Below are 25,622 nucleotides of genomic sequence, written 5' to 3' on the forward strand. Positions count from 1 at the left end.
CTGTAGATTGCTTTTGGCAAGATAGCCATTTTTACTATATTGATCCTGCCCATCCATGAGCATGGGAGATCTTTCCATCTTCTGAGATCTTCTTTAATTTCTCTCTTCAGAGACTTGAAGTTCTTATCATACAGATCTTTCACTTCCTTAGTTAGAGTCATGCCAAGGTATTTTATATGATTTGTGACTATTGAGAAGGGTGTTGTTTCCCTAATTTCTCTCTCAGCCTGTTTATCCTTTGTGTAGAGAAAGGCCATTGACTTGTTTGAGTTAATTTTATATCCAGCTACTTCACTGAAGCTGTTTATCAGGCTTAGGAATTCTCTGGTGGAATTTTTAGGGTCACTTATATATACTATCATATCATCTGCAAAAAGTGATATTTTGACTTCTTCTTTTCCAATTTGTATCCCCTTGATCTCCTTTTGTTGTCGAATTGCTCTGGCTAGGACTTCAAGTACAATGTTGAATAGGTAGGGAGAAAGTGGACAGCCTTGTCTAGTACCTGATTTTAGTGGGATTGCTTCCAGCTTCTCACCATTTACTTTGATTTTGGCTACTGGTTTGTTGTAGATTGCTTTTATCATGTTTAGGTATGGGCCTTGAATTCCTGATTTTCCAAGACTTTTATCATAAATGGGTGTTGGATTTTGTCAAATGCTTTCTCTGCATCTAACGAGATGATCATGTGGTTTTTGTCTTTGAGTTTGTTTATATAATGGATTATGTTGATGGATATCTGTATATTAAACCATCCCTGCATCCCTGCAATGAAATCTACTTGGTCAGGATTGATGATTGTTTTGATGTGTTCTTGGATTCGGTTAGCAAGAATTTTATTGAGTATTTTTGCATCGATATTCATAAGGGAAATTGGTCTGAAATTCTCTATATTTGTTGGGTCTTTCAGCGGTTAAGTTATCAGAGTAATTGTGGCTTCATAGAAGGAATTGGGTAGGGTACCTTCTGCTTCTATTTTGTGGAATAGTTTGTGAAGAACTGGAATTCGATCTTCTTTGAAGGTCTGATAGAACTCTGCACTAAACCCATCTGGTCCTGGGCTTTTTTTTTTTGTTGTTGTTGTTGTTGGGAGACTATTAATGGCTGCTTCTATTTCTTTAGGGGATATAGACTGTTTAGATCATTAACCTGATCCTGATTTAACTTTGGTACCTGGTATCTGTCTAGAAATTTGTCTATTTCATCCAAGTTTTCCAGTTTTGTTGAGTATAGCCTTTTGTAGAAGGATCTGATGGTGTTTTGGATTTCTTCAGGATCTGTTGTAATGTCTCCCTTTCCATTTCTGATTTTGTTAATTTGGATGCTGTCCCTGTGCCCTCTAGTGAGTCTGGCTAAGGGTTTATCTATCTTGTTGATTTTCTCAAAGAACAATCTCCTCATTTGGTTGATTCTTTGAATAGTTCTTCTTGTTTCCACTTGGTTGATTTCGCCCCTGAGTTTATTTCCTGCTGTCTACTCCTCTTGGGTGAATTTGCTTCCTATTGTTCTAGAGCTTTTAGGTGTGTTGTCAAGCTGCTAGTGTGTGCTCTCTCTAGTTTCTTTTTGAAGGCACTCAAGCTATGAGTTTTTCTCTTAGAACTGCTTTCATTGTGTCCCAAAAGTTTGGGTATGTTGTGGCTTCATTTCCATTAAACTCTAAAAGTCTTTCATTTATTTCTTCCTTGACAAAGGTATCATTGAGAAGAGTGTTGTTCAGTTTCCATGTGAATGTTGGCTTTCTATTATTTATGTTGTTATTGAAGATCAGCCTTAGTCCATGGTGATCTGATACAATGCATGGGACAATTTCAATATTTTTGTATCTGTTGAGGCCTGTTTTGTGACCAATTACATGGTCAATTTTGGAGATGGTCCCGTGAGGGGCTGAGAAGAAGGTATACCCTTTTGTTTTAGGATAAAATGTTCTGTAGATATCTGTTAAGTCCATTTGTTTCATAACTTCTGTTAGTTTCACTGTGTCCCCGTTTAGTTTCTGTTTCCATGATCTGTCCATTGATGAAAGTGGTGTGTTGAAGTCCCACTATTATTATGTGAGGTGCAATGTGTGCTTTGAGCTTTACTAAAGTCTAATTAATGAATGTGGCTGCTCTTGCATTTGGAGCATAGATATTCAGAATTGAGAGTTCCTCTTTGGAAGATTTTGGAGTATGAAGTGCCCCTCCTTGTCTTTTCTGATAACTTTGGGTTGGAAGTCGATTTTATTCTATATTAGAATGGCTATTCTAGCTTGTTTCTTCAGACCATTTGCTTGGAAAATTGTTTTCCAGCCTTTAACTCTGAGGTAGTGTCTGTCTTTTTCCCTGAGATGGGTTTCCTGTAAGGAGCAAAATGTTGGGTCCTGTTTGTGTAGCCAGTCTGTTAGTCTATGCCTTTTTATTGGGCAATTGAGTCCATTGATATTAAGAGATATTAAGGAAAAGTAATTGTTGCTTCCTATTATTTTTGTTGTTTGAGTTGGCATTCTTTTCTTGTGGCTGTCTTCTTTTATTTTTGTTGAAGGATATTTTCTTGCTTTTTCTAGGACATTGTTTCCATCCTTGTATTTTTTTTTCTGTTATTTCCCTTTGAAGGGCTGGATTCATGGAAAGATAATGTGTGAATTTGGTTTTGTCGTGGAATACTTTGGTTTCTCCATCTATGGTAATTGAAAGTTTGGCTGGGTATAGTAGCCTGCGCTGGCATTTGTGTTCTCTTAGTGTCTGTATAACATCTGTCCAGGATCTTCTGGCTTTCATAGTCTCTGGTGAAAAGTCTGGTGTAATTCTGATAGGCCTGCCTTTATATGTTACTTGACCTTTGTCCCTTACTGCTTTTAATATTCTATCTTTATTTAGTGCATTTGTTGTTCTGATTATTATGTGTCGGGAGGAAATTCTTTTCTTGTCTAGTCTATTTGGAGTTCTATAATTTTGCTGAAGATATTTGCTGGCCCTTTAAGTTGAAAATTTTTATTCTCATCTACTTCTATTATCCGTAGGTTTGGTCTTCTCATTGTGTCCTGGATTTCCTGGATGTTTTGAGTTAGGATCTTTTTGCATTTTGCATTTTCTTTGATTGTTGTGCCAATGTTCTCTATGGAATCTTCTGCACCTGAGATTCTTTCTTCCATCTGTTGTATTCTGTTGCTGATGCTCACATCTATTGTTCCAGATTTCTTTCCTAGGGTTTCTATCTCCAGTGTTACCTCACTTTGGGTTTTTATTATTGTGTCTACTTCCCTTTTTAGGTCTAGTATGGTTTTGTTCATTTCCATCACCTGTTTGGATGTGTTTTCCTGTTTTTCTTTAAGGACTTGTAACTCTTTAGCACTGTCCTCCTGTATTTCTTTAAGTGAGTTATTAAAGTCCTTCTTGATGTAGTCTACCTTCATCATGAGATATGCTTTTAAATCCGGGTCTAGCTTTTTCAGGTGTGTTGGAATGCCCAGAACTGTCTGAGGTGGGAGTGCTTGGTTCTGATGATGGTGAGTAGTCTTGGTTTCTGTTAGTAAGATTCTTAAAATTGCCTTTCGCCATCTTGTAATCTCTGGAGTTAGTTGTTATAGTTGTCTCTGGTTAGAACTTGTTCCTCTCGTGATTCCATTAGCCTCTATCAGCAGACCTGGATGACTAGCTTTCTCTGACTTTCAGTGGTTAGAGCACTCTCTGCAGGCAAGCTCTCCTCTTGCAGGGAAGGTGGACAGATATCTGGCATTCAGACCTGCCTCCTGGCAGAAGATGAAGGCCCGAAACAGGGGCTTGTCCCAGAATCTGTGTAGCTTCTGTACTCCACACTCTCACCTGTGCAGCCTAGTCTCAGTGGAATCTGGCAACCCAAGATGTCTCCCCCAGATGCTGTGGTAAAGCCCTCCAGGGCGGGGCGGACACCTCTCCTCAGGCAAGGAAGGTGCCCGGATATCTGGAGGCTGAAACATGGTCTGCCCCCAGAAGCTCTGTGGCTTCTGCCTGTCCCAGAAGCTGTTAGCTTCTGTAGTCTACACTCTCCCCTGCACAGACTAGTCTCGGTGGGATTCGGGAACCAAGATGGCTCCCCCAGATGCTGTGGCCGACTATTTTCTAATTGGATTGTTTTACTGTTGAGGTTTGAAAAGCCTTTGTATATATTAGATATGACACCTTGAATATATAATATGTTTAGTTTGTCTTTTCATCTGCTTCATGCGTTCTTTCATGGAACAAAGCTTCAAATTGCACTGACCTGGACTTGAACATTTATGTTCCTGGAAAGTTGTGTTTTGATATAATAATGAGAGAAAGAGAGAGAGAGAGAGAGGGAGAGAGAGAGAGAGAGAGGAGAGAAAATTATATACATAATATATTATATGTATGAAGAGATTTATTAGAAATGCTTATAGGCTAAGGTCTAGCTAGTTCAGCAATGGCTGTCTACTAATGGAAGAGCCAAGAACCCAGTAGTTGTTCAGTTCACCAGACTGGATGTCTCAGCTGGTCTTCAGAAGAAGTAGGGTCTAAGAACAATGAAGGAATGGACTTGCTAGCAACAGGGAGATGGCTTCCACCTTCCATATCTTTTTATATAGACTGTCACTAGAAGGTATGGCCCAGATTAAAGGTATATCTTTTCATCTCAAAAGGTCCATATTGAAAGTGAATCCTCCCACTTCCAATGATTTAATTAAGAAAAAATTCCCTCTCAGGTGTCCAAGCCAGTTAAGTTTTAGTTAATTTCAGATGTAGTTAAATTGATGAACAAGAATAGCCATCACAACTTTTGTCAAACTTGAACTATCTTAAACACTGCTAATAAACTTTACTGAGCAACAACTCACAATTCTTTTTATATGCAACAGATTTCCATTCACTGGTATTGGTTAGCATCTCTGTCTAGATTTGTCATCATGGGGAAATTTCATGACCTCATTGGGAAGTAATACTTTCTTTTCTAGAACACACTGAAAAGCTATACGTTTGATAGAAATTTCTCATGAAAACATCTAAACCTGAGGTTTCTTTTCTGAGGAATTGCTTCCAGTTTTGTTTGTGCTGGCTTATTTTGTTGTTGATGTTGGTTTTCCTTTTGTTTTGTTTTGTTTCAAACAGTGTTTTGCCATCTAACCTTGGCTGGGCTAGTTGGCCTGAAACTTTCTGTGTAGACTAGAGTGGACCCAAGTTCACAGAATACTTCCTGCCCTGGTCTCCCAATTACTTCATCTCTTAACGCTGAGAAATCAAGGAACATAAAATTGTTTGTCATTCGTTTTTTTTTTCTGACTTTGAAAAACCTTTTAGTCCTTTAAGAATTTTCTACAGTGTTTTTACAATGATTGTAGTCACTCTCCTCTTCTCTACGTGTGCAACCTGGGGTCCTTGCTTTTTCTTCACCCATCAAGTCCAGTTTGCATTGCCTGTATTTTCTTAGATGTGTGACCTTCCACTGGAGTATGGTCCACTTACCCAGGGCCAAATTCGTAAAGACAATTGCCTCTTCCCTCCTAGCAGCTCAGCTCCTCACCTATGGATAGGACTTCCTGGATGCACACCCTTTCCTTGCAAAGATTTGGTCTGGCTTCAGGTTTTATGGGGCTTGTGTATACTGTCTCAATTACTATGATTCATATGTGCAGTGGCCCTGCTGTTACCCAGGCTTGAGGAAACTGATATGTGTATTCATGGACTGCTTCCATTTCTTATGCTCTTTCTGTTCCTCTTTTGCGATGACTCCTGAGCCATGAGAAGACATGATGTGAGCCAGATGTCCTGTTTTCTTGAAGGTTGCATTTCTTGTCTTGGTATGGCATTTCATCTACCATTTTGGAGTTTTGCCCATTTCTTTATACAATTGATAATCTTTGTAGAGAGTTATCCATTGTGTTGATTTCTTTCAGGGACTCATCTCTTTGTTCATTAACTTGTTATTTTTCTATTTTCAGATTTAATGATCTCTGCTATGATCTTTGTTATTTGTTTCTTTATGTTAATTATATATCTAAAAATACTAATTGTTTGCAAAGTTGGGAGTCTGTGGGACTTCCCTATGGTGATGGCAGTACTGTTCATCAGTGGAGTTAACTTTGAAAACTTTTTAGAAAATCAAGAATTAACATTAAATTACAATGGATATACCATATAAATGGCATGGTGCCAGGTCACATGCACAGACAGGCTTAGGACCTTCAATGTGCAACCCTTCAGAATGTTTCTTTTCTAGAGGAAGAACAGCATCAATTGTTGTGGGAATCTTTCTGGAAGAAGCACTCCAACAACCCAGTGAATTGAAGGCAGGACAGACCCTGAAGAGCCTTAGTCTCAGATCCAGTTTTTGTTCCCATTTTATACTCTAAAACCACAAGGTGAGGAGGGCAAGCAAGCAAGATTTTACAGAAGAGTATGTGGTGGCCACCAGGTTGTTAAGGGCAATGACCCATTGTTTCAGGTATTTCTCTAGGTCATTCTGTTCCAGGTAGCAAATGAAGTCATGCTTGGCAAATAGGCTGCACCACCACTGCTTTAAGTCACTAGATAAAGCAAGAAGTCAGTATTTAGCAACTGGTCTTTTCTGCCTTATCTACTGGAGAGCAATTCTCAAGATGCTGTAACAACACGGGTGAGTCTTTCTCACAAAATGAGGCAGTGTTTGCAAAATGCAAAAGAAATGCTTTTTAATGATTGGATATAAGATATTAATGAAATAGCTGATGTGATCATATATAAGGAGACAATGGTATGGTTATCTTAATAGATGTATGGTTACATGAATAGATGTATGCAAAGTATTTGAGAAGAAGAACATCTGATCTTCTGCTTCAGTTCACACACCCATTCTCAGGGGTAAAGATGACTCTTCAGCCAGGAGTAAACCCTAGAGCATATATCATTCTTGATGGTGAAATACAGACTCTTTAACATCAATGCCAGTCAAAATTCATCTGCTATCACTCTCAGCCTTAGTTACATGGAGATTTTGGCCAACGTGTTTATCTAAGCATAAGGATCAGCATTGCAAAAATGAATGTTCCACTAGGAGCTGCCTGATGAGGGATATCTCTCAGGGGAGCACTGGGGGCTGAAGTAGGAGAGATAGAACCAAAGCAATCAGTATGGACAAATGCCTGGAAGATCTGCAAGGGTCTCACTCAGGACCTGCTTAACATTTTACCAAGGAATCATCAGATTGAGAAAATAAAAGCAGATTCTAGGCTATGGGTGTATCATTCACACAATAATGTGTGAAGTCCTGAGCATCCTTAAAGAGAGAGATGGGCTCTGCACATTTATATTTAATAGTAGTTATGGGTAGAATGTAAAGTTTTCTCTGTGCACTTGTGTGTTTCAACCCTTGGTTCCCAGCTGTTGGTTCTGTTTAAAGAGGCTGTAGGAACTTTGGGACAGTGATTCTCAGCCTTCCTAACACTGCAACCCTTTACTACAAGTGCCTCATGATGCAGTGACCTTTTACTATAAATTATTTCATTGCTACTTTCTGTCATTTCACAACTGTTATGAATCACAGTGTAAATACCTAATGTACAGGATATCTGATCTGTAATGCTCAAGGAGTTTCAACCCACAGGCTGAGAACCACTGCTTTGGGATATATGAAGTAGAGAAGACAGGAGGATAGTGTTGGATGTTCTATCACTTTCTTCCTTATACCTTTGAGACAGATCTTTTACTGGACCTAGAACTTACTGATTTTTAAGTGGATTGGCAGCTAGCAAGCTTGTGAATACTTGTGGCTCTATCTCTGGCTCCCTGGATCATGCATGGAAACCCCTGGAACTCAGATGCTCATGCTTGCACAGTGGGTCTTTTACCACCTCTCTAGCCCTAGTATTTGGAACTTTCTGCTTGAGCCTAATATTAATGGCACAGTCCATGTTACTATAGCTGGACATAGGGGTATACTGTGATCCTTGTATTTGTGGGGCTGAAACAGGAGAATCATAAGTTTTAGGCCAGACTGAATGAGATAGCAGGATCCTGCCCCAAAAAAACATAATAAGAAAAAAATGAAAAGAAGAGAAAGAAGAGAAAGACATGTACTAATGTATAAGTTTAATAGTGCTTTGTCAAGGAAAAGTTAATACTGGATAAGTGAATTGGAAAGAAAGAGAATAAAAAATATAAAAGAGAAAAGATTCTTTATGGCTCTATCTCTCTCTCTCTCTCTCTCTCTCTATCTATCTATCTAATCTATCTATCTTAGAAAAGCTTTCCACTTCAGGTTTATTCTCAGTACTTCACATAGAGTATTTGCAATATTAGTGATATGGACACCAACAGTTTTTCAGATACAACTTCCTGGCAAATATTTTTTTCCAGACAAAATAACCAAATAAAACACAATTTCAGGAGATGATGTTGTCACACTCCACCCCAATTATGAAGCTAGCGGTAGTTAAATCAGGAACATGACCCACCCAGAGAGTGTCCTCTGTGCCCATACACCCACCTGGGAGAATGCCAAGCTAGCAGTGGTTAAAATCAGGAACATGACCCGCCCAGAGAGCATCCTCTGTGCCCCCACACCCACCTCAGGGAATGCTCCCATAAACTGCAGACACCAAAGTGAGTTACAAAACTCACTTTGGAAAAGGGAACTATTTTTCTAATTTTGGCCTTAAGATTGTTTTTAAATGACTTAAAAAATCTGGTGAGTATAATGACAGAGGCGGGAAGAAGGGCTGCAGTTGACAGGCTCCACACATCTGAAGACCCTCTGTTGGGGAAAGGGGAAAATGCCAGGAGCAGGGCTGTTATATAAATAAGAGTCTTTCCTCAAGATGGATAGTGTTTGATCCAGGTGTATCCCTGGAGAAGACTGGCTTGTTTACAATGTCTTCTGTAAAATAGAGTTGACAATCTCCAATGATTCATTTACTAAAACAATCTCAGAGGGGTTCATGTGTTTTTTTTCTAAAAGCTCGTCTACTCTGTCATTCAGATAACTAATTTTCAAAATGTGTTCAACATTGTCTACACCATTGGCCATCCTTAAGTCTCCTTGGGAGTTGCTGAGCAGAATGATGTTGCTGTTGTCTTTCAGCTGGCTGAAGTAGTCTAACCCTAACCCTAACCCTAACCCTAACCCTAACCCTAACCCTAACCCTAACCCTAACCCTAACCCTAACCCTAACTGTAACAATAACCCTAACCCTCCCAAGCCTCATCTAGGGATACAATTTCTCCATATGTAATTGTGGGGATATGAAGTTTCCCCCAAAAGACTTGTGTGTTAAAGGCGGAGTCTGTAGAAAATGAGTCCAATCACAGAGAAGCAATTGGGTCATGAGATCTCTGGCATCATCAATGAATTGCTATAGCCAGGGATTCATAAGTGCCAGCATTGTTAGGAAGTAGTTGAAGCTTCAGGTTTTAGCTAGAGAAAATATGAGGCATACCCCTATGGACTCTATCCTGTCCCTCTGTTGGCCTCTTCCTTCCACCATGAGTTCTGCTCCACTTTCTCTCCCTGCAAATGTTGTACTACATCACAGGCTTAGAAACAATGGAAGTAGAGGGTCACAGAAGGGGACCTCAGAAACCATGGGCCAATGTAGCTCTTTCTTACTTTGATTTCTCTATCATTTGTCTTGTGACAATTCTAACATACTATACATGATTGCTCATGTATGCTTATTGTGTGTTGTATGTTGTTGTTGTCATTCTTAAATGTGCATTTGCTTTTTACATGAGACTCTTAATAGGCTGGAAACTATTTTGGGAAACAGTAACAGAAAACCAGAAGTCTTTCAGTAAGAAATGAGATGTGTATAAAATAATGGCCAGTTCTACTTTCTTCCTCTCCTTTTCAGTATACCCCTACACTCCGGGTTTTGGACAAACACAGGAGAGCATGAAACAGCACTGCCAACGATCTCCCTCTAATGCAGCTTCAATGCCTGGGGGAGATGGATGGAAACTAGTCCACCATGACAACCTTGGTCCCAAGGACAGATTTAAACTCATGCTCATACTGAGAACTCAAACCCCCTATAAGCACACTAAAATTCTAGCACTATGCTGGGGTTTTTTGTTGTTTGTTTTTGTTTCAGGTTTTTATTTATTTATTTATTTATTTATTTATTTATTTATTTATAGGCAGATCCTTGCTGCTTGGCAACAAGTTTCAGGCCCAATAAAATAAAATGGGATTGGTCACCACCACCACCCTTCCCCCTGTGAGGAATGCAATAGCATTCATCTGTTGAACTCTTTTTTTTTTTTAAATAAAGAGAAAAAGGAGGAAGAAAGGAAGGAAGGAAGGAAGGAAGGAAGGAAGGAAGGAAGAAAGGAAGGAAGGAAGGCAGACCAGAGCTTGGAGTCTACTCCCAGTACAGGCACAAATTCCCTGCTAGAGAGTTCTTTCAATTGGTACTGACAAACTAACAATGTCACATTTACTTCACGCCCAATAAAAAACACTTCCCTTCCCCATAATACTATGTGTGTATTTAGCTATTTTTCAAAGCAGAGGCTGGACTTTGCTTAGAAGGGCAGAGGAGGATAGACTGTGAGAATACCAGAATCTCATCAAGTACACCCAAAGGAGGAAAGGCTTTTTATATGCAGGTATTTAAAAGTAAAGGACCCCAAATAACACATTTGCTAACACATGGTGTTTATGAACAGTGGGTCTGAAATTTCCCCCCTTGCCTGCATTCCCTAGTTGGTTTCATAGAAGGCTTCATTGTAATCCAGGACTATTGTTTTGCATTAATTTCTATGACAAGGAACCCAAAACACAGGGTGCTCCAGGGTAACAAAACAGAATTAGGGAGACAGTCACAACTTGGCACAAGTCTGACAAGCTGTGGAAAAGCAAGCGTTTCAGTGTGTGAAGTGGCATGGATTTCCTGGGAGCAACCTATTCTCCTGCACACAGTATCATATTCTTTCCAAGCACATTTCAGACCCAAGTCAAGCTGTGTTTTATTTTTTACTATAATAAACACAGTTTACTGTAACAAAGACATACTAGTGGTGGTCAGCTGACAGGCAGCGCTGCCCCACGAGCTGGTGGTGAAGGCCTGGGAGTGGGGAGTCAACTGATAAAAGACCAGCCGTCTGGAAAGTTCTCTTAAAAGAACATAAAAAGGCAGTGTTTTCCTGAGACTAACACAGAATGCCAAAATATCTAGCTGTGCTCCTTCCTTGTTGCTGTTTACCGCAATTTGTAACTAAAAATAGCAAAGCCTTCCAAGTCTGGGCCTTTCAAATTCCGATTGGTTTTTAGATTTCTGGAATAAATGAAAATATTTTATACATCCATCTTCAGTGGTGACACTGTTTCTTACCGCAGAGTTTACCCCCTGCTTATCAAAGCAATATTCCAACTTTTCCTACAAACACCTATTTAAAAGTCTCTGTAATTTTACATACACGTTGGGTCTCAAGGAAGGAGAAGTAAGCTGCTCACAGCAATGTGAGCTTCACGTGCGAAGCACCTAAAACACTCAGGTTAGATTAAAGCCATGTTAAATTGAAATCAGGTTCCTTAGGGAAAATAGAAATCACCTTACCATGTCTTGAATGGCTAGTTTTTCACAATCCAGCTCATATCTTAGTCTCTCTCTACTATCCATTAACTGTAATAGAGAAAAATAGGACATTTTGACTAAAGAGAAGAACACAACACCTAAGCTGTTTTCCTTAGCAGAATGTAGTAAAAACACATTTTAATGTGGGAAAAAAATGAATCACAATGTGATCAAAGGGCAAATTAATTTCCTATAGATTATTTTGTTCTGATAATCATATACAAACACACTAACATACAAAACAATGTCAATGTTTATTAATTAGTAGTGCTTAATTATTACATTACTAATATAATTCACAATAATAGTGAATAATTAATGATGCTAATATATTACTTACAACTTTTCTCAACACATTGGTCTCCAGTGTGACAACATGATGCGACAGGGTGAGTGAGTCAGCTCCATAACAGCTTTGCTTAGCTTTCTGTATAACACATTTGCTTGCTTCAGATTTTGATGATATTTTCATTTGCACATCAAGCCATTCATCTTGACTGAACACTCTCCTTAAAAATCACTTTTTACCTCTGTCTTTACAAAGCTTTTTTTTTTTTGTAGTTGAAACTACAAAAATTGCTGTTTATGTTGGTAAAATTAAAACCTTAATTTAGACCTCCTTTGTTCAACTCAATCAATTGTATTTACTAATCTGATAAACATCTCTAGAGTCACCATTCAAGACTTTGTGTTGTTTACTGTTTATCCAAGTTACCTATTGACTTCTCGCCCCGCCTCTTTCTTCTTTCTATTCATCTTGATGAAGCACAAGTCCGAACCTAGCACAAAGTCCAGGTTTCCCCAGGAATTCAGAAAGCATCCGACCCTTTGGTATGAGTGACCCTGTCCAGTGTGCCTTCCTCTTATGCACTCCCCAGCTGCTGAAAGCATACACCTTGCCCTTTAAGAAGCGGCTTCTTGCTGTTCTTAGGATTCCTTTCTGTTCCCTCAGTCTCAGCTCTATCTGGCTTCCAGCTCAATGCCTTTCTTTTGGCTGGCTTTAACCCTCCTACCACCCAAGCTGAGCAGCCGAGCTTGCCTCCTTCAGTTGCTCCGCTTGCTGGCTATCACATTTCTACTATGCTCTCAGCCTCCTGATCTGCCACATACTAGAATAAGGTCTCAAGAAGAGATTTTGAGGTGGCAGTAGATGGAAAACAGGCTTATAAACTCTCTTGTTAAATTAAATACGAATTTTGAATTACAACATGAAAGCTACTGAATTCCACTCTGTGGGGTGCTTATCCCAGACTCATTCTCATCTTCAGCTTGTTCTTTTATTACACCTACTGCTTAAGGAAGGAGCTTGTGTCTCAGTTGAAGCTTTGGAGTTTGTCATTTCCATTCTTTGTTTTTCTGCCTGCCCCCTCTCCAGGTTCCGGTCATCCTCTTTCTGCTCTACCACGGGTTCTCATCTTGTCATCTCAACATGTCCCTATGACATGAGCCAGCCATGCCACATTTCCAGAAGTCCTACAACACACCTCACACTGCACACTCACACTTGGCTGCCACCTTCTATGCCCTCCTGCTCTCTGGAGAATAACAGCTCAGGCATCCCTCTCAAGAGGGCTATGTGAGAAAAAGAATGGAACTGGTTGCAAAGGGGTTCTAGAACCTACAAGTTGAAACCAGGCTTCTCTTCTCCATGTATCACCCTGCTCTTTGGTCTTGGTCTGCTCCTTCCCAGCAGCCAACCCCACCCCTGCAAGAGTGTGTGTGTGTGTGTGTATGTGTACATACAAACATTTATTTTTTTTTCTAGCACAAGCACAGTGTGTGACACTCAAAAACACCCAATAAACAACACCATTGAACTAATTTACTGAAAGGTATTGGGAACAAAGCAAACAAGGTCTGTTCTTTCTTGTTCAACAAGGTCTGACCTGCTTCCCAGTTGACAAACCACCTTCACAAACATTATTATCTCTCTAAACATAGTAAGCCTGGGATAAAGAGAAAGGCGTGGGAGTGGCAAGAACTAGTCCACAGGGACACAAAGTCAGAAATAAAGCAGAAACGAGGGGAGTCTAGGTTCTTTCCTCTCAGTGAGTCTACACTTTGTGTCTCTACAGACCTCCAGTGGTTGTAAGGAAAAGCAAAGGAGAAACACAGGACTGGTAGAGGAAAACTGAGATGAAGAGGATCTGCTGTATTATATAGAGCAGATTAGTGACCGATTGGCTGACCCTTTCATAGGGATCACATGTCAGACATTTTGCATATCAGATATTTTCGTTAGGATTCATAGCCATAGCAAAATTACATAATTTTGTGGCTGGGGTCACTGCAACATGAGAAATGATATTAAAGGGCCACAGCATTAGGAAGGTTGAGAGCCATTGTACTATAATCATCTAGAATAGAGCTGGCAAACAGAAATGCATTATGAGTCATACACATAAATTCAATTTTATAGAAGCCTCGCTAAGAAGTAAAACATGTTACAATTATATTTTACCTATTTGTATATGTACCCCAAATATTAATATCAACACCTAATGGATATTAAAATTATGAGAGAAAAATCTTATATTTTACATCGAATTTTTAAAGAAAAACACTGTGTATATCTTTTTGAATTCAGGACAAATCTGAGAGTTAAATTTTTATCTATGTAGATTTTAGAAAATTTCCAAATGAAAAGGCAGATTCATTATATAAATTATTGAAAACAGGAAGATTTTTTCTATTCATTAAAACAAGCATTGTTTTCTTTTTCCCATTTAAAACTGCTCAAAATGAATCCTTTCAAATGTTGCAAATGTCCAGGGGCCAGAAGGCAGTCCTGAGCAGTACAGATCTAGAACCTGAGGCAGCCTGTGGCTGAGGGATTTCAGCTGACACAAGGCGTGTTTAGTACCCTTAAGGTCTTCCAGGGGACATTTCTGGCTTTAACTTCAGATTATATTCCACATAGACTAGACTGTAACTCATTGTCACTAGAGGTCATGAAGATGAGTGGCCTGAGAAACTTTTTAAATGAGCAGTGTGCTTTCCTGGTAGCAAAGTGAGACCAGAATCTGGATCTTATCCCAAGGATCTCCAGTCTGACTGTCTGCAGAGGTTATTGATACTCTGTAACAGCAGGAGTTACAGGGCAGCTGTCGGAGACTGGGTGAAGCCCAAGAAAATGAAATCATTCGTGGAGACCTGCTCAGCAGATGAAAACAGGTCCTGACTCTGACCTATCTGTGTTAACTACAGCTCTTGAAACTAATTTTATCTAAACTCCAAGAATATCGTGCAGTGCAAAGTCAGATCAGATCAGAATCTGACCCTAACTTGGGGTCATGTGGCCACCATGCTTTTGAAGTATGGCTTATGTAATTGAAGAACATCTATATCTATATCTATATCTATATCTATATCTATATCTATATCTATATCTATATCTATATCTATATCTATATCTATATCTATCTAATCTGTCTATGTCTATGACTATGTCTATATCTATATACACAATATATTTCTTTTTTAATTCTTTTTAATATATATACATATATATTATATATAGTTGTGTTGCTTGCATATGTGTCTATACACCAAGTGTATACAGTGTACTTCAAGGCTATTTGGTCCACTGCAAATGGAGTTACAGCTGGTTGGGAACAGAACCCAGGCCTCTAGAAGAGGGGCCAATGCTCTTAATCAATGAGCTATCTCTCCAAGAACCATGTTTTTAATTTTGCCTAATTGAACCTAAACTTTGTACCTTTAGTGGAGTAATTTGGAGATGTGGGATCTGCCTTTCATCTGTAGTTCTATGAACTACAAATGCATCTTCAATCTATGCACCACTACAGGTATATATTTCAGTGTGTGAGAAGTATGGCCCTCAGCACAGGTGAGATAGACTGCTGTCTGCATGGGGCCTCACAGCGCAGTGGAGAAATATTGCTAAGCAGACTTCAAGCAGGGGTATCTCACCAGTGTGTGCTGAGGAAAGAGTGCATCAGATGCACCAGGGAATCTTGTTTTTCATGACATTGAAACTTTTCTTGTCTTAAATGAAGATCGACCTAGCAGAATAAGCCAATTCATTCTTGTACAGAAAAAAAAAAAGAGCATCTTTCAACATTTGGCCTGAAGATAAGATGTGACAGTGTTCTCATTCTTAGTTATAGATGCTTACAAGCAAAGTTAGGAAGCTCTCAAACTCCCGTAACTTGTCAGTTCATTACAGTCAACAAGATAGATACTAATACATTCCCAAATAGGTGATAACCAATATATCAATGGGTTTTTCCGTCAGAATCCTTGCTTATTACTATACACTTTATGCCAGATAACAAGGAAATATATTGTTAAAAGAGCATAATGGAGAAACGCATAAGCTTTCTCTACATCTTTCTCTACATCTGAAGACATCTTGACACGGTGTCATTTAGCCAATGGTACTGATATTTCAATTTAAAAAGAGTCATTTATCAATCTAAAAGATCTTAGTACCTTTTGAATAGTTCGCTGATCCTGGTCTGAAATCTCTTTCAGATACATAACTTCATCCTCTGTAAACAAAAGGAGAGAGAGGCCAACCATGAAATTACATGCGTAAGCCCCTGTATTCCAACTGCCTGCTTTGAGGCAGGCTTTAGAGGGACTGGCAGGCCTGGTGTTCACAAGTCTTAGCAGGATTGTGACCTTCACAAATGCCCTTGACATTCACAGCTTTCTTCCTGCTGTTAGGATGTCTGCTCAGATATGGAGTAAGAAATAAGTTCAAGATACAAGTGTGGCTGAGGGCTAAATGCTTTTCATCAACACTAGCAGTGGACATTTTTTTTTTCTGTTAGTTACAGCCAATACAAACTGCTTTATTTTAGCAGGTGGCACTTTGTGACTTGCTAAGAAAGACCACTACCTGAAAAGTACTGTCACACCACATCAGGAGAGAAATGGATTCACAGTGCTGTGCCATCCTCCTGTACTAAAGGGACACTACAATGGGTCTCATTTCACCAAAGTTCATACCCATGTTTTAATCTTTGCTATGCTCTCATAGTGTAGATTACCAGAATGTCGTAGAAAGAGGGAACAATACCCCCACCCCCAAATACAATGCCAATAGTTAAATCTAAAGGCACTTTAAAAGCAGTGTACTTCTGGAGATAAAAATGCATATATTTTTTTACTGATGTTTATGGTCTGAACAAAATGAAACCTAAAGTCACAAAAGGAAAATTTGCATTTAAAATTCATATAAAAAATGGGATCTAAGTATTGAGTCCCAGCATTTTGCTCTGAAGGGCTAAGCCTGCCTCTCCACAACATATCCTGGCATGCCCTCTTATGTAGGTTAATAGTTTAGACCATTGCACATGTGTCTGTTTACAGAGCTCCTAAGGGAAGTAGGGCAAACCGAGCAGCGCTCTTTTCTTTTTCTTTTTCTTTTCTTTTCTTTTCTTTTCTTTTCTTTTCTTTCCTTTCCTTTCCTTTCCTTTCCCTTTCCCTTTTTCCTTTTTCCTTTTTCCTTTTTCCTTTCCCTTTTTCCTTTCCTTTCCTTTCCTTTCCTTTCCTTTCCTTTTTTCTTTTTTTTTTCACAAGGCAAGGCTCAGTAGCACAAATATAGATAAATCCTATGTTCCAAGCAAAGAAAGCTATCTTAAAAGAAAAACTGATAGCTAGCAAACTGATTTCTAAACATATATATATATATACATATATACACACATATATATATATGTGTATATATAATGAAATACATATATTACGAAAAATGGTTGACGTTACCTAGCATTGCGTTTTCATTTATGGCCGTCCGTGATTCTTCCTCAAGCTCTGCGATAATTTGTATTAACCTTTCATTCTCTGCCCTGCAGTCTAGAAGTTCCTTTTCTGAGATTGGTTTTGGAGAGCTGGACTCCTTGGCAAAAGAGTCCTGAAAAAAACAGGGAATTCCATATTTCTAAGCAGGGAGCCAAGGATTTAAATACGCAACTCTAGGACAATGCAGATACAGAGGCACGATCATATAATTTTCTGAATTCTATTACACACATAATATGAATAGGAAAAAGGAAGGGGGATAAATAGAACTGGCTGGAAGAAAGGCCACAGTACATTCTGTATAAAGACCCCAGCACATGGGGACATTTTATTGACAGGAATAATGCATATCATACTGTTCTTGTGCCCTCCTCATTCAGGTCAATTCATTATGGAGGCTGTGTCCGGGGAGGCAGCTGGGGCCCCTCCACCCACACTTCTGAGTGTCTGGAGCGCTGTCCCCTGTAACTAGGCAGGCTGGGGAGACCATGGATGGGCAGCGCCAGGGGGTGGCAAAGTATAGGACTAAGGAGGGGGGCTTGTTGCCTTTGTGGCATTTCTCGGCGTCAGTGCCGCCAGTGTGGTGAGGAGCCCCTCACATGTCAAGGGGTGATGTGTGCAGGCTGGGAGCCGCATGGAGTCCATCAGGCGCGCGGATATGCACACAGTTGGTTTTCTGCTGGGTGGGGGAGCCACCCAGAGGCAATTCATATTCTGAACATTAACGTGGCTTTGCATGCCTGTCACAGGGGCTGTGCAGGCGGTTAACGCTATTGAAGACTTCAGCTTAAATCTCTATGCAAAGTGATTACCTTGTAAGAAGGTTTCAGGATAACTTACAACAAAAGACTTTAAAGTTATAGTTTTAGTAAAGCAAACTCATTTACATTTTTATTATGTGTGTCTTTTGTTTAAATCTTGCCATGTCTATTATGATGGAGGCTTTTTCCTATGCAATAGAAGTTTATTTGGGAAGGCTACTCTCTCTTTCTTCTTCCTCTTGTCTGTTTCAAAGCTATTGAAAACATCTGAATATACTTTCCTATGGTTGTCTACATTTTATGGACACACTTAAAAAATTAAGATGTCATGGATCAGGGAGACTGATGCAGAATTTTATACCTCATCACGGATCATGCAATTTCAAAATAACAATCACATTATTATGCTAAAATAGGAAAACAATTCTACATGTTTTGTTTTTAAATTACCATGGACTTGAAAATACTTTTGAACTTAAAGGTGACCTTAGCTGAATTATGAGTTGTTTCTTTTATAGTAATCCCATGATCTCAAGTAAATAAGAATAACTAGACACTCAAAAACAATGCCATCTTCCCAGTATGCTGACTTCCTTCGGGAACTCTCCTCTGACTTAACTTTAGAGAAACCAGAAGGTAAATTGTTAAAATATTTCTCTCTGTGATGATAATGATTGAGAAGAAAAACAAGTGTTTAAGTATCTTGTAACACATTAATAATACCCTCTAAAATTAACTCCTCATTAATGGAATTATAATCATATACATTGGATTTAATAGCATTTGACATATGCTGTTGGGTTTTGAACTAAGTTTGGGTACAAATCTTTGAGCTTTTAGCCCTTTATCCTATTTAAATTATTCCAGCATAATTAATTTCTAATGTTATTTACTTACTGTTATTGAGACAGATTATCACTATATATCCCAGGCTGGCTATCTTGTTTATGTACTTATTTGTGTGTATGGTGTTTTGCGTGCACGCAGGTTTGTGTACCACATGTATGTCTGGTGATCTTGGAAGTCAGAAGACGTAGGGTCCCCCAGAACTTAAATTGCAGACAGTTGTAAGCTGCCATGTGGTTGCTGAGAATTGAACCCAGGTCCTCTGTAAGAGCATCCAACATTCATAACCACTGAGGCATCCCTCAGGCCCATGGTCTTAAACTCTTTATCCTCCTAACTAGGCAACTATAATACTTGGACTCTAATATGCATAGTTAAAGGAACACTAAGCGTTCTAACAAGCAGTTAAGAAACAGCATGGGTTTCTCTAAAATAAAGGGAGACCCTTAATATTAATGTGTCTCACTTAATTAAAATTGAAACTATTTAAGAGTGTGTTTATGGTCTAACAGGATTTCTTAAAATATAAACAAAACAGGGTGACTTGAATCTGCTTGAGCCTCTGTTTCCCACCTGGCGGATCATGGCCATCCACGAGGATTACATGTGTGCCTGTTATCATAACCTAAGAACTGCGGGAAGAAATATCAGATGACAAAGTGATAGCAGCTTGCAGCGGACATGTTTTCTAAGCCTCTGTGTGGGAAAACACATTAAAATGAGGGCTTTGCCTCCAAACATTCATCTACAGCCTCAGTTCTCCAGAGCGTAGCCTTCAGCTCTGTCCCCACCATCTGGCAACTGCAGGAACTGCAAATAATTAACTATTCAGACTACCAGGGCAATGAGGACACTCATTAGCAAAGGGGACAAAGCCTTCCTCCCGGCTGCGGCTTTCCTCCCTCACACTCAAGTGGCAAGTTTTGTGGCGATGTTCCTTCTGCCATCTGCCCTACATTGCTAGCTCTGTCTTGCTTAAACCATGAATCTCCTTAACAATAAACTGTGTTCATAAAATGAGGTTTAGAAAGTAGAGACCACTAAAATAAACTTAGCTGGGTGCTAAAAAATAGTACAAGCCAGGACAGTGTCATTTACAATCATTCTGGAATTTTAAATCCCAACAGTTAACTTCCCACTTTCAGTTCTCCATAATTTTATGAAAATGAGCCTTTTAATAGGTGGGATATGCAAATTCTCTTGGGCATAAGGGTTACAATATGTCTGATTCCAGGTCTCAGAACTCTAAGCTGAATCTGGGAAGAAGTGCCTCCCAAAGCAGGACAATGCAGAGCTCTCCGTGTGCTCTTGACCAAGTGCCTAGGCATCACTGAACAACTTGCTGGAGACATGGCACCTCAGGCTCCAGCCCAGACCTCCTATGTGAGTCTGTATATGAACAATCTTTGCAGGTGATGCATATGAACCAGGGTCTGAGAAGTTCCTTGCCCAGATCTCTCCATGTGCCTTCTTGGCAGTTCTCTTTTGTGATGTTAGCATCTCAATTCTGCAGACTACATGGATGGCACTTGGACATCTCAATTTGTAGATGGTGGGGGAGGAAGGGGTGAGGAGGCAGGATTCTGATGCGTGCCCTTGACAGCCACATAGAAGAGCAGGTGCTTCCCCATTGAGTGACAACCAGGAAAGTGGCACCCTAGGACAGCGCAGTCCTGCAGAGTAGCCATTCTTGAATGATAGCTCTGTTTTAGTGTTGTTAGCAACAAGCAGATCTGTTCATCAGTGGAGGGTGGGTAGATGATGGTTGTGCAGCCTGGCCATAATTGGGGTTAGAAGGAAAAATGAAAAAAAACAATCCAATAAAGAAACCCAGATGAAATTAAAGTCAATATGTGGTATGCACAGGCAGGTAACTGTGTATGTGCACACAGGCACATATATATACACACATGCATGGTATATACAGACACACAAACATATTCTAAGGGGGTCATTTTTTTTTTTTTTTTTTTTTTTTTTTTACAATTCTCACAGAGAGTATTCAACAGACAGCATGGCAAACCAGAACCCGCAAAAGTCTGCATCTAAGTCACATTGATTTCCCACAGAATAAAAACTGGAATGAAGTTGCTGCCAGGTAAAGTGGCATTAAGGATATCATCTGGACCACAAGCTTCTGCCATTTGGAGAGACTCACTCTTTGCCTGCCACTGGCCACACAAGCGACTTGGACTACTTGTTGAATGAACTTGTCTTTTTCTAGCCAGTCTCGTCAGATATCCCTCAGAACCAAGCCAGGGGGGAGAGTTTGACCATTTATTGACATAAATAAGGTACTAATGAGATTTGCTTATCAGAAGGATCATTCAGTTTTATGTTGACTAAGCAAAGTCAGCTTATTTTCGAATGTTTTCAAAGTGTTCCTCTTGATATTTCTCCTAAATATTTAATCACTCGTAACGTGTGTGTGTGTGTGTGTGTGTGTGTGTGTGTGTGTGTGTATGTGTGTGTGTGTGTGTGTGTGTGTGTTAAGGGCGGGGCATGAGTGAAATGGCATGTGTGTGCAGGGCAAACAGCTTTGTGGCATCTGTTCTCTCACCTCTAAGTTTTTTTTAGGGATGGAACTCACAGTGCTTGTGTTACAAGAACTTTTATCTGCGGAGCCATTTGCTGACCCTCCCCTTGACACCTTAACTATCTCTCTATGGTTCTGCCCTTTGAATCCATTTGCAGGTTAGCATTGTGTGATGTCTCAGGGGGATTTTTAGCCACTAGAGGGGGCGGCTCTCTACACTGAAACTTCAGATGGGAAGCTACAGCAGGTAAGTTTGTTCCTAGAGAATTTAGTAAACTGTTTTCCACGCGGAGCCATTGAGAGATGAGAAAGAACCCGTGTTTCTGGCGAGTTCTTGCAGAAAGAACTTCAGTCTCTCCTTTCTGCGGTCTTGCACTTCCCAGTTGTCCCCACTGGCTCTGGGTCTCAGCAGAAGGTAGTGCCTGGCTAGGAAGACCCATCAGTAGGGAAATCTGACATATATTTTTTCCTTCTCCTCATTGATTTAAAAGTCATTCTGTCAGCTGCGATGGGTGTAAAGACAGTTCCACACCACCAAGGGCAACGTCCTGATGACTTTCCTTGTCTTTTAGGGACATCCACTATGTAAAGGCAGACCTTGACTTATGCCACAGAAAAGATTTTCAAAATGAACTCATTTGCAGCAGACTTAGAGCTCATTCAAAGAAAAAGTTTACCATGCATTTAAGCATGGGAGTTCTAACAGAAAGAATAACTTAAGGAAAGAGTAAGAGACATTGGTGTGGCTATGAGCTGCTGTGACAGTAATTGTCATATGTGATTGTGGCACATTTGATTTTGTGGGTTCTTTCTCTTCAAATGGTTGCTAAGGAAAGTGCATACGACCACAAGGTAGTTCTTGAGACATATTGAACAGGATTACAATTGATAAGTTAAAACTCTAGAAGTGAGAATTTCTTCAGTGTAATTCAGTCTTGTTTGTTAGACTCTTAGAGAAGAGTGCAACTAAGAGTGCATATACTCCCAGGCCTGTGTGTCTGTGTGTCTGTTGTATGTCTGTGTGTATGTCTGTGTGTGTGTGTGTGTGTCTGTATGTGTGTGTTTTTTGGTTGTGAGCCTAGCCTTTAACGGCTGAGCCATCTCTCCAGCCCATGTGTTGTTTTTATGTATGTGTCTGTGTGTGTCTGTGTCTGCGTGTGCTCATGCACACATGCATGTGTGTGTACATTTGTGTTTTTGGAGACCAGAAGGCATTGAATCTCCTGCTGCTGGAGTTACAGCTGGTTTGTGAGTAACTCAACATGGCGATAGGCACAGAATGCAGGCCCCCTGGAAGAGCAGCCATCACTCTTAAACCTTGAGCTATCCCTTCAGCCCCTGAGACAGACTCTCAAGAAAAAAAATCTTATCCGCAGTCTTTATAAGAAGTATTACTAAATTGCATAAGAATTCTGGGTTCTGCCTGATTCCAGACTCCCAGTTCTTCTCACTTCCCCATAATTTCCCATCTTTTCTGTACTACCTCAGTTCTGTTCCACCCCAGTTGGCTTTTCGGAAGCCTCTGACCTGTGGAAATTTGCTTTGTTCCCCTTCAGCTATCCTGACTGCAAAGGGGATGAGAGTCTTAGAAATTACAATAAAACACATATTGTTATTCTCTAGAATGGAAAGGTTTTTTTTTTTTTTGGCACTGGCTGGAGGGTTATTTCATTTCTATTATAAGATAAAATTTGAAGACAATTATAGTGCTCCTCTTTATAATTACTATGGACTTTCTGGAGTGTGCCATGGAGTAATGACATCCTGGGTTGGCTTACCGTGTGGAGAGATTGCCAAGAGACACTGAATCACCTTTGCTCCTTCTTCCCTTCTGAGTCAGTGTGTTTACATGTGTGCATATGTTTATATGTTTACCGGTATGTGTGGGTTCCTGTACCTGTGCACAGGGGCTGTGGAAGCCAAAGCCAGAAGGTGATATTTTTTTTTTTTGAGATAGAATCTTTCCCTGAACCTGAAAGTCACGGGTTTGTCCAGTGATGGCCAGTGAGCCCGAGGAATTCTCTCATCTCAGCCCCTCCCCACACACACGCTGTGATCACAGGGACACACCACCATGCCTAGCTTTCATGTGAGTGCTGGGACTGAATGCAGGTCCTCGTTGCTACATTTTACATCTTCTCCTCAGCCCAGTTCTTACCAATTTTTAACCAGGATTATTGCTCTCCGTGATCCTACTTAGATGGATTAACATCAATTGTAATTAATTTTTTATGAAATAAATGAAACTTACAACTTTTTTAAATCCAAACTCTTCATATAGTTCTAATTCATTCTTTAAATTCTTAATAATTTCTTCTTTCTCTTTCAGTTTTCTCCTCAAAACATTCAATTTGACATCATCTGCATCTTGCAGGGCAGCTTTTTCATCTTCTATTTCGAAGTATTTCTGGAGAGAAGAGAGAAACATCACAAATCTGGCAAGAAACTTGTTGAGAGCAGACCATGAAGGACCTTGAACCCATGATTTCCAGAGAAACCAGGAATGTTAAGCACACACGATTGTCTTCATCTAGAAAGTTAAGAATTGGTAATGATTAACTGTCTGGTGATCTATGATGTCTGTTGGGCCAGGCCATATCAAGCTCCTACAACCAGAACCAGAGGTGGCTAATAACCCACATGACCTCTATGGCATCTGTAAAACCGAAACCAGGCCAGACTCTCAGGCCCTTAAGCTAGTACAGGTAGCGTAGCTCTAGAACTCGTTGTCTTAGAAGAAACAACATGCACCCTGAGTTGAGTTTCAATGTAAATATGCTTCCTTATGCACTGGGGATTGTATTACACCAGAAAACTCTTTTTTTTTTCCCCCCAAATTGTACTGGGCTTAAATACACTGGAAATAAACTTCCTGTTGTTGGACTCCCTGAAGTCTGATTCAGGTCGAGAAAGTCAATGTGCACTGGGTTTTTATTCTCACCTCTTTGCTTCTCCGAATGACACATTCAAGGACCCCCTGGGAATATGTTCAATTTTATTCTTTTCCTTGTAAAACTATTTTATTTTTTGTAATTTGCCCAAATTTCTTGGCAAATCATTCTAAATTAAAATGCACAATAAAGCAATATAGTACCATGTTATCTGGTAAAATGCAAAGAGTGGCATGTTGTTCAAATTTTATCTGCCACACAAGTAATGGTGAAGAAGAGGAAGATGACTAAATAGGAGGTTTCCCACAGAATACAGGATTCCTCCAGGCATTCCTCCCACAGCCACAAGAATTTGGTAGCCATTTACCAACAAAAGGGCCTACCCAGCTAGAAGGTACATAACTCTTGTTGACCTCAGAAATGATGGTTTTGGGAGGGTAAGTCTGTACCGAGTGCTAGGCTCTACCATAACAGTTCTGATGACAGTCATAAATGGACTCTCTACACTGTGGACTTATCAATAAACATTTGGTCCCACCACAGATACCAGCTGCTAATGAATTCAAGAGGAGACATGCCCGCCTATAGTCTCTGGTATAGTCAGGTCCACAGGCCTATTATGGTAGCAGACTCTGAACTGGCCTTGAAACCCATCTAATGCAGATCTCAGCTGTGAGCAGTCTCACCTTCCCAGGAATTTAGCAGGAATCGCACTAGTCGATGCCCTTCAGTCAAGCCACTGTTCTCAGCCATATAGAAAACTCTGAGATTCCCTGGAACAACCCTGGCTGTCCTCTAGCAGTGACAATCCCCCAAGGGACCTGCAGGGAGGTTTGTGTCTCCATGCCTTCAGGGGAGGGTTTACTGATTCATGCCTCATTGTAGATGGTGTGTAGCACTGCCTTCTTACCCCAGCCCCAGTGTAACAGTAGCCATGTACATCCAGACACCCATTAGGAGACACTCACACAGGCCTCCTAAAGGGGCTTGTTCAATTTCCTATTCCAGGGAAGCCCTGAAACGCAGCTTCAGCCCCACAAAAGCCAGGATTCAGGGCAGCTCTGAATCCTCAGGAGTCTAGAAGGACACAGATTTGCCTGTAGTATTCAGTCAAAAATACTAAAAGTAACTATAGCTACAATAAGTAGTTAATGGATCAATGATAGTATAAAACATTAAACAGAGGAAAATATCAATGTGTACAGAGTTGTATGTCATTGAAATTAAGCTATATCCTTCTCTCCCTTCCTCCTTCCTTCCATTTCTTCCTCCTTCTCCTAGCTTTTGCTTTTTTC

The 25,622-nt window shown here is 40.0% G+C and overlaps 1 protein-coding gene across 1 annotated transcript in view; it reads right to left on the reverse strand.

Moving 5' to 3' along the window:
• 4921504E06Rik (RIKEN cDNA 4921504E06 gene) overlaps positions 1–25,622 on the reverse strand; it is a 91,074-nt gene that overhangs the window by 37,442 nt on the left and 28,010 nt on the right. The window contains exons 5-8 of the mRNA NM_027600.4: positions 23,688–23,843; positions 17,258–17,405; positions 15,977–16,035; positions 11,504–11,569 (exon numbers count right to left, since the gene is read on the reverse strand). Coding sequence (NP_081876.2) covers positions 11,504–11,569; positions 15,977–16,035; positions 17,258–17,405; positions 23,688–23,843 — 429 coding nt within the window. The remainder of the gene's footprint in view (positions 1–11,503; positions 11,570–15,976; positions 16,036–17,257; positions 17,406–23,687; positions 23,844–25,622) is intronic.

Source organism: Mus musculus, chromosome 2 (assembly GCF_000001635.26).
Source record: "Mus musculus strain C57BL/6J chromosome 2, GRCm38.p6 C57BL/6J".
NCBI classification, from domain to species: domain Eukaryota; kingdom Metazoa; phylum Chordata; class Mammalia; order Rodentia; family Muridae; genus Mus; species Mus musculus.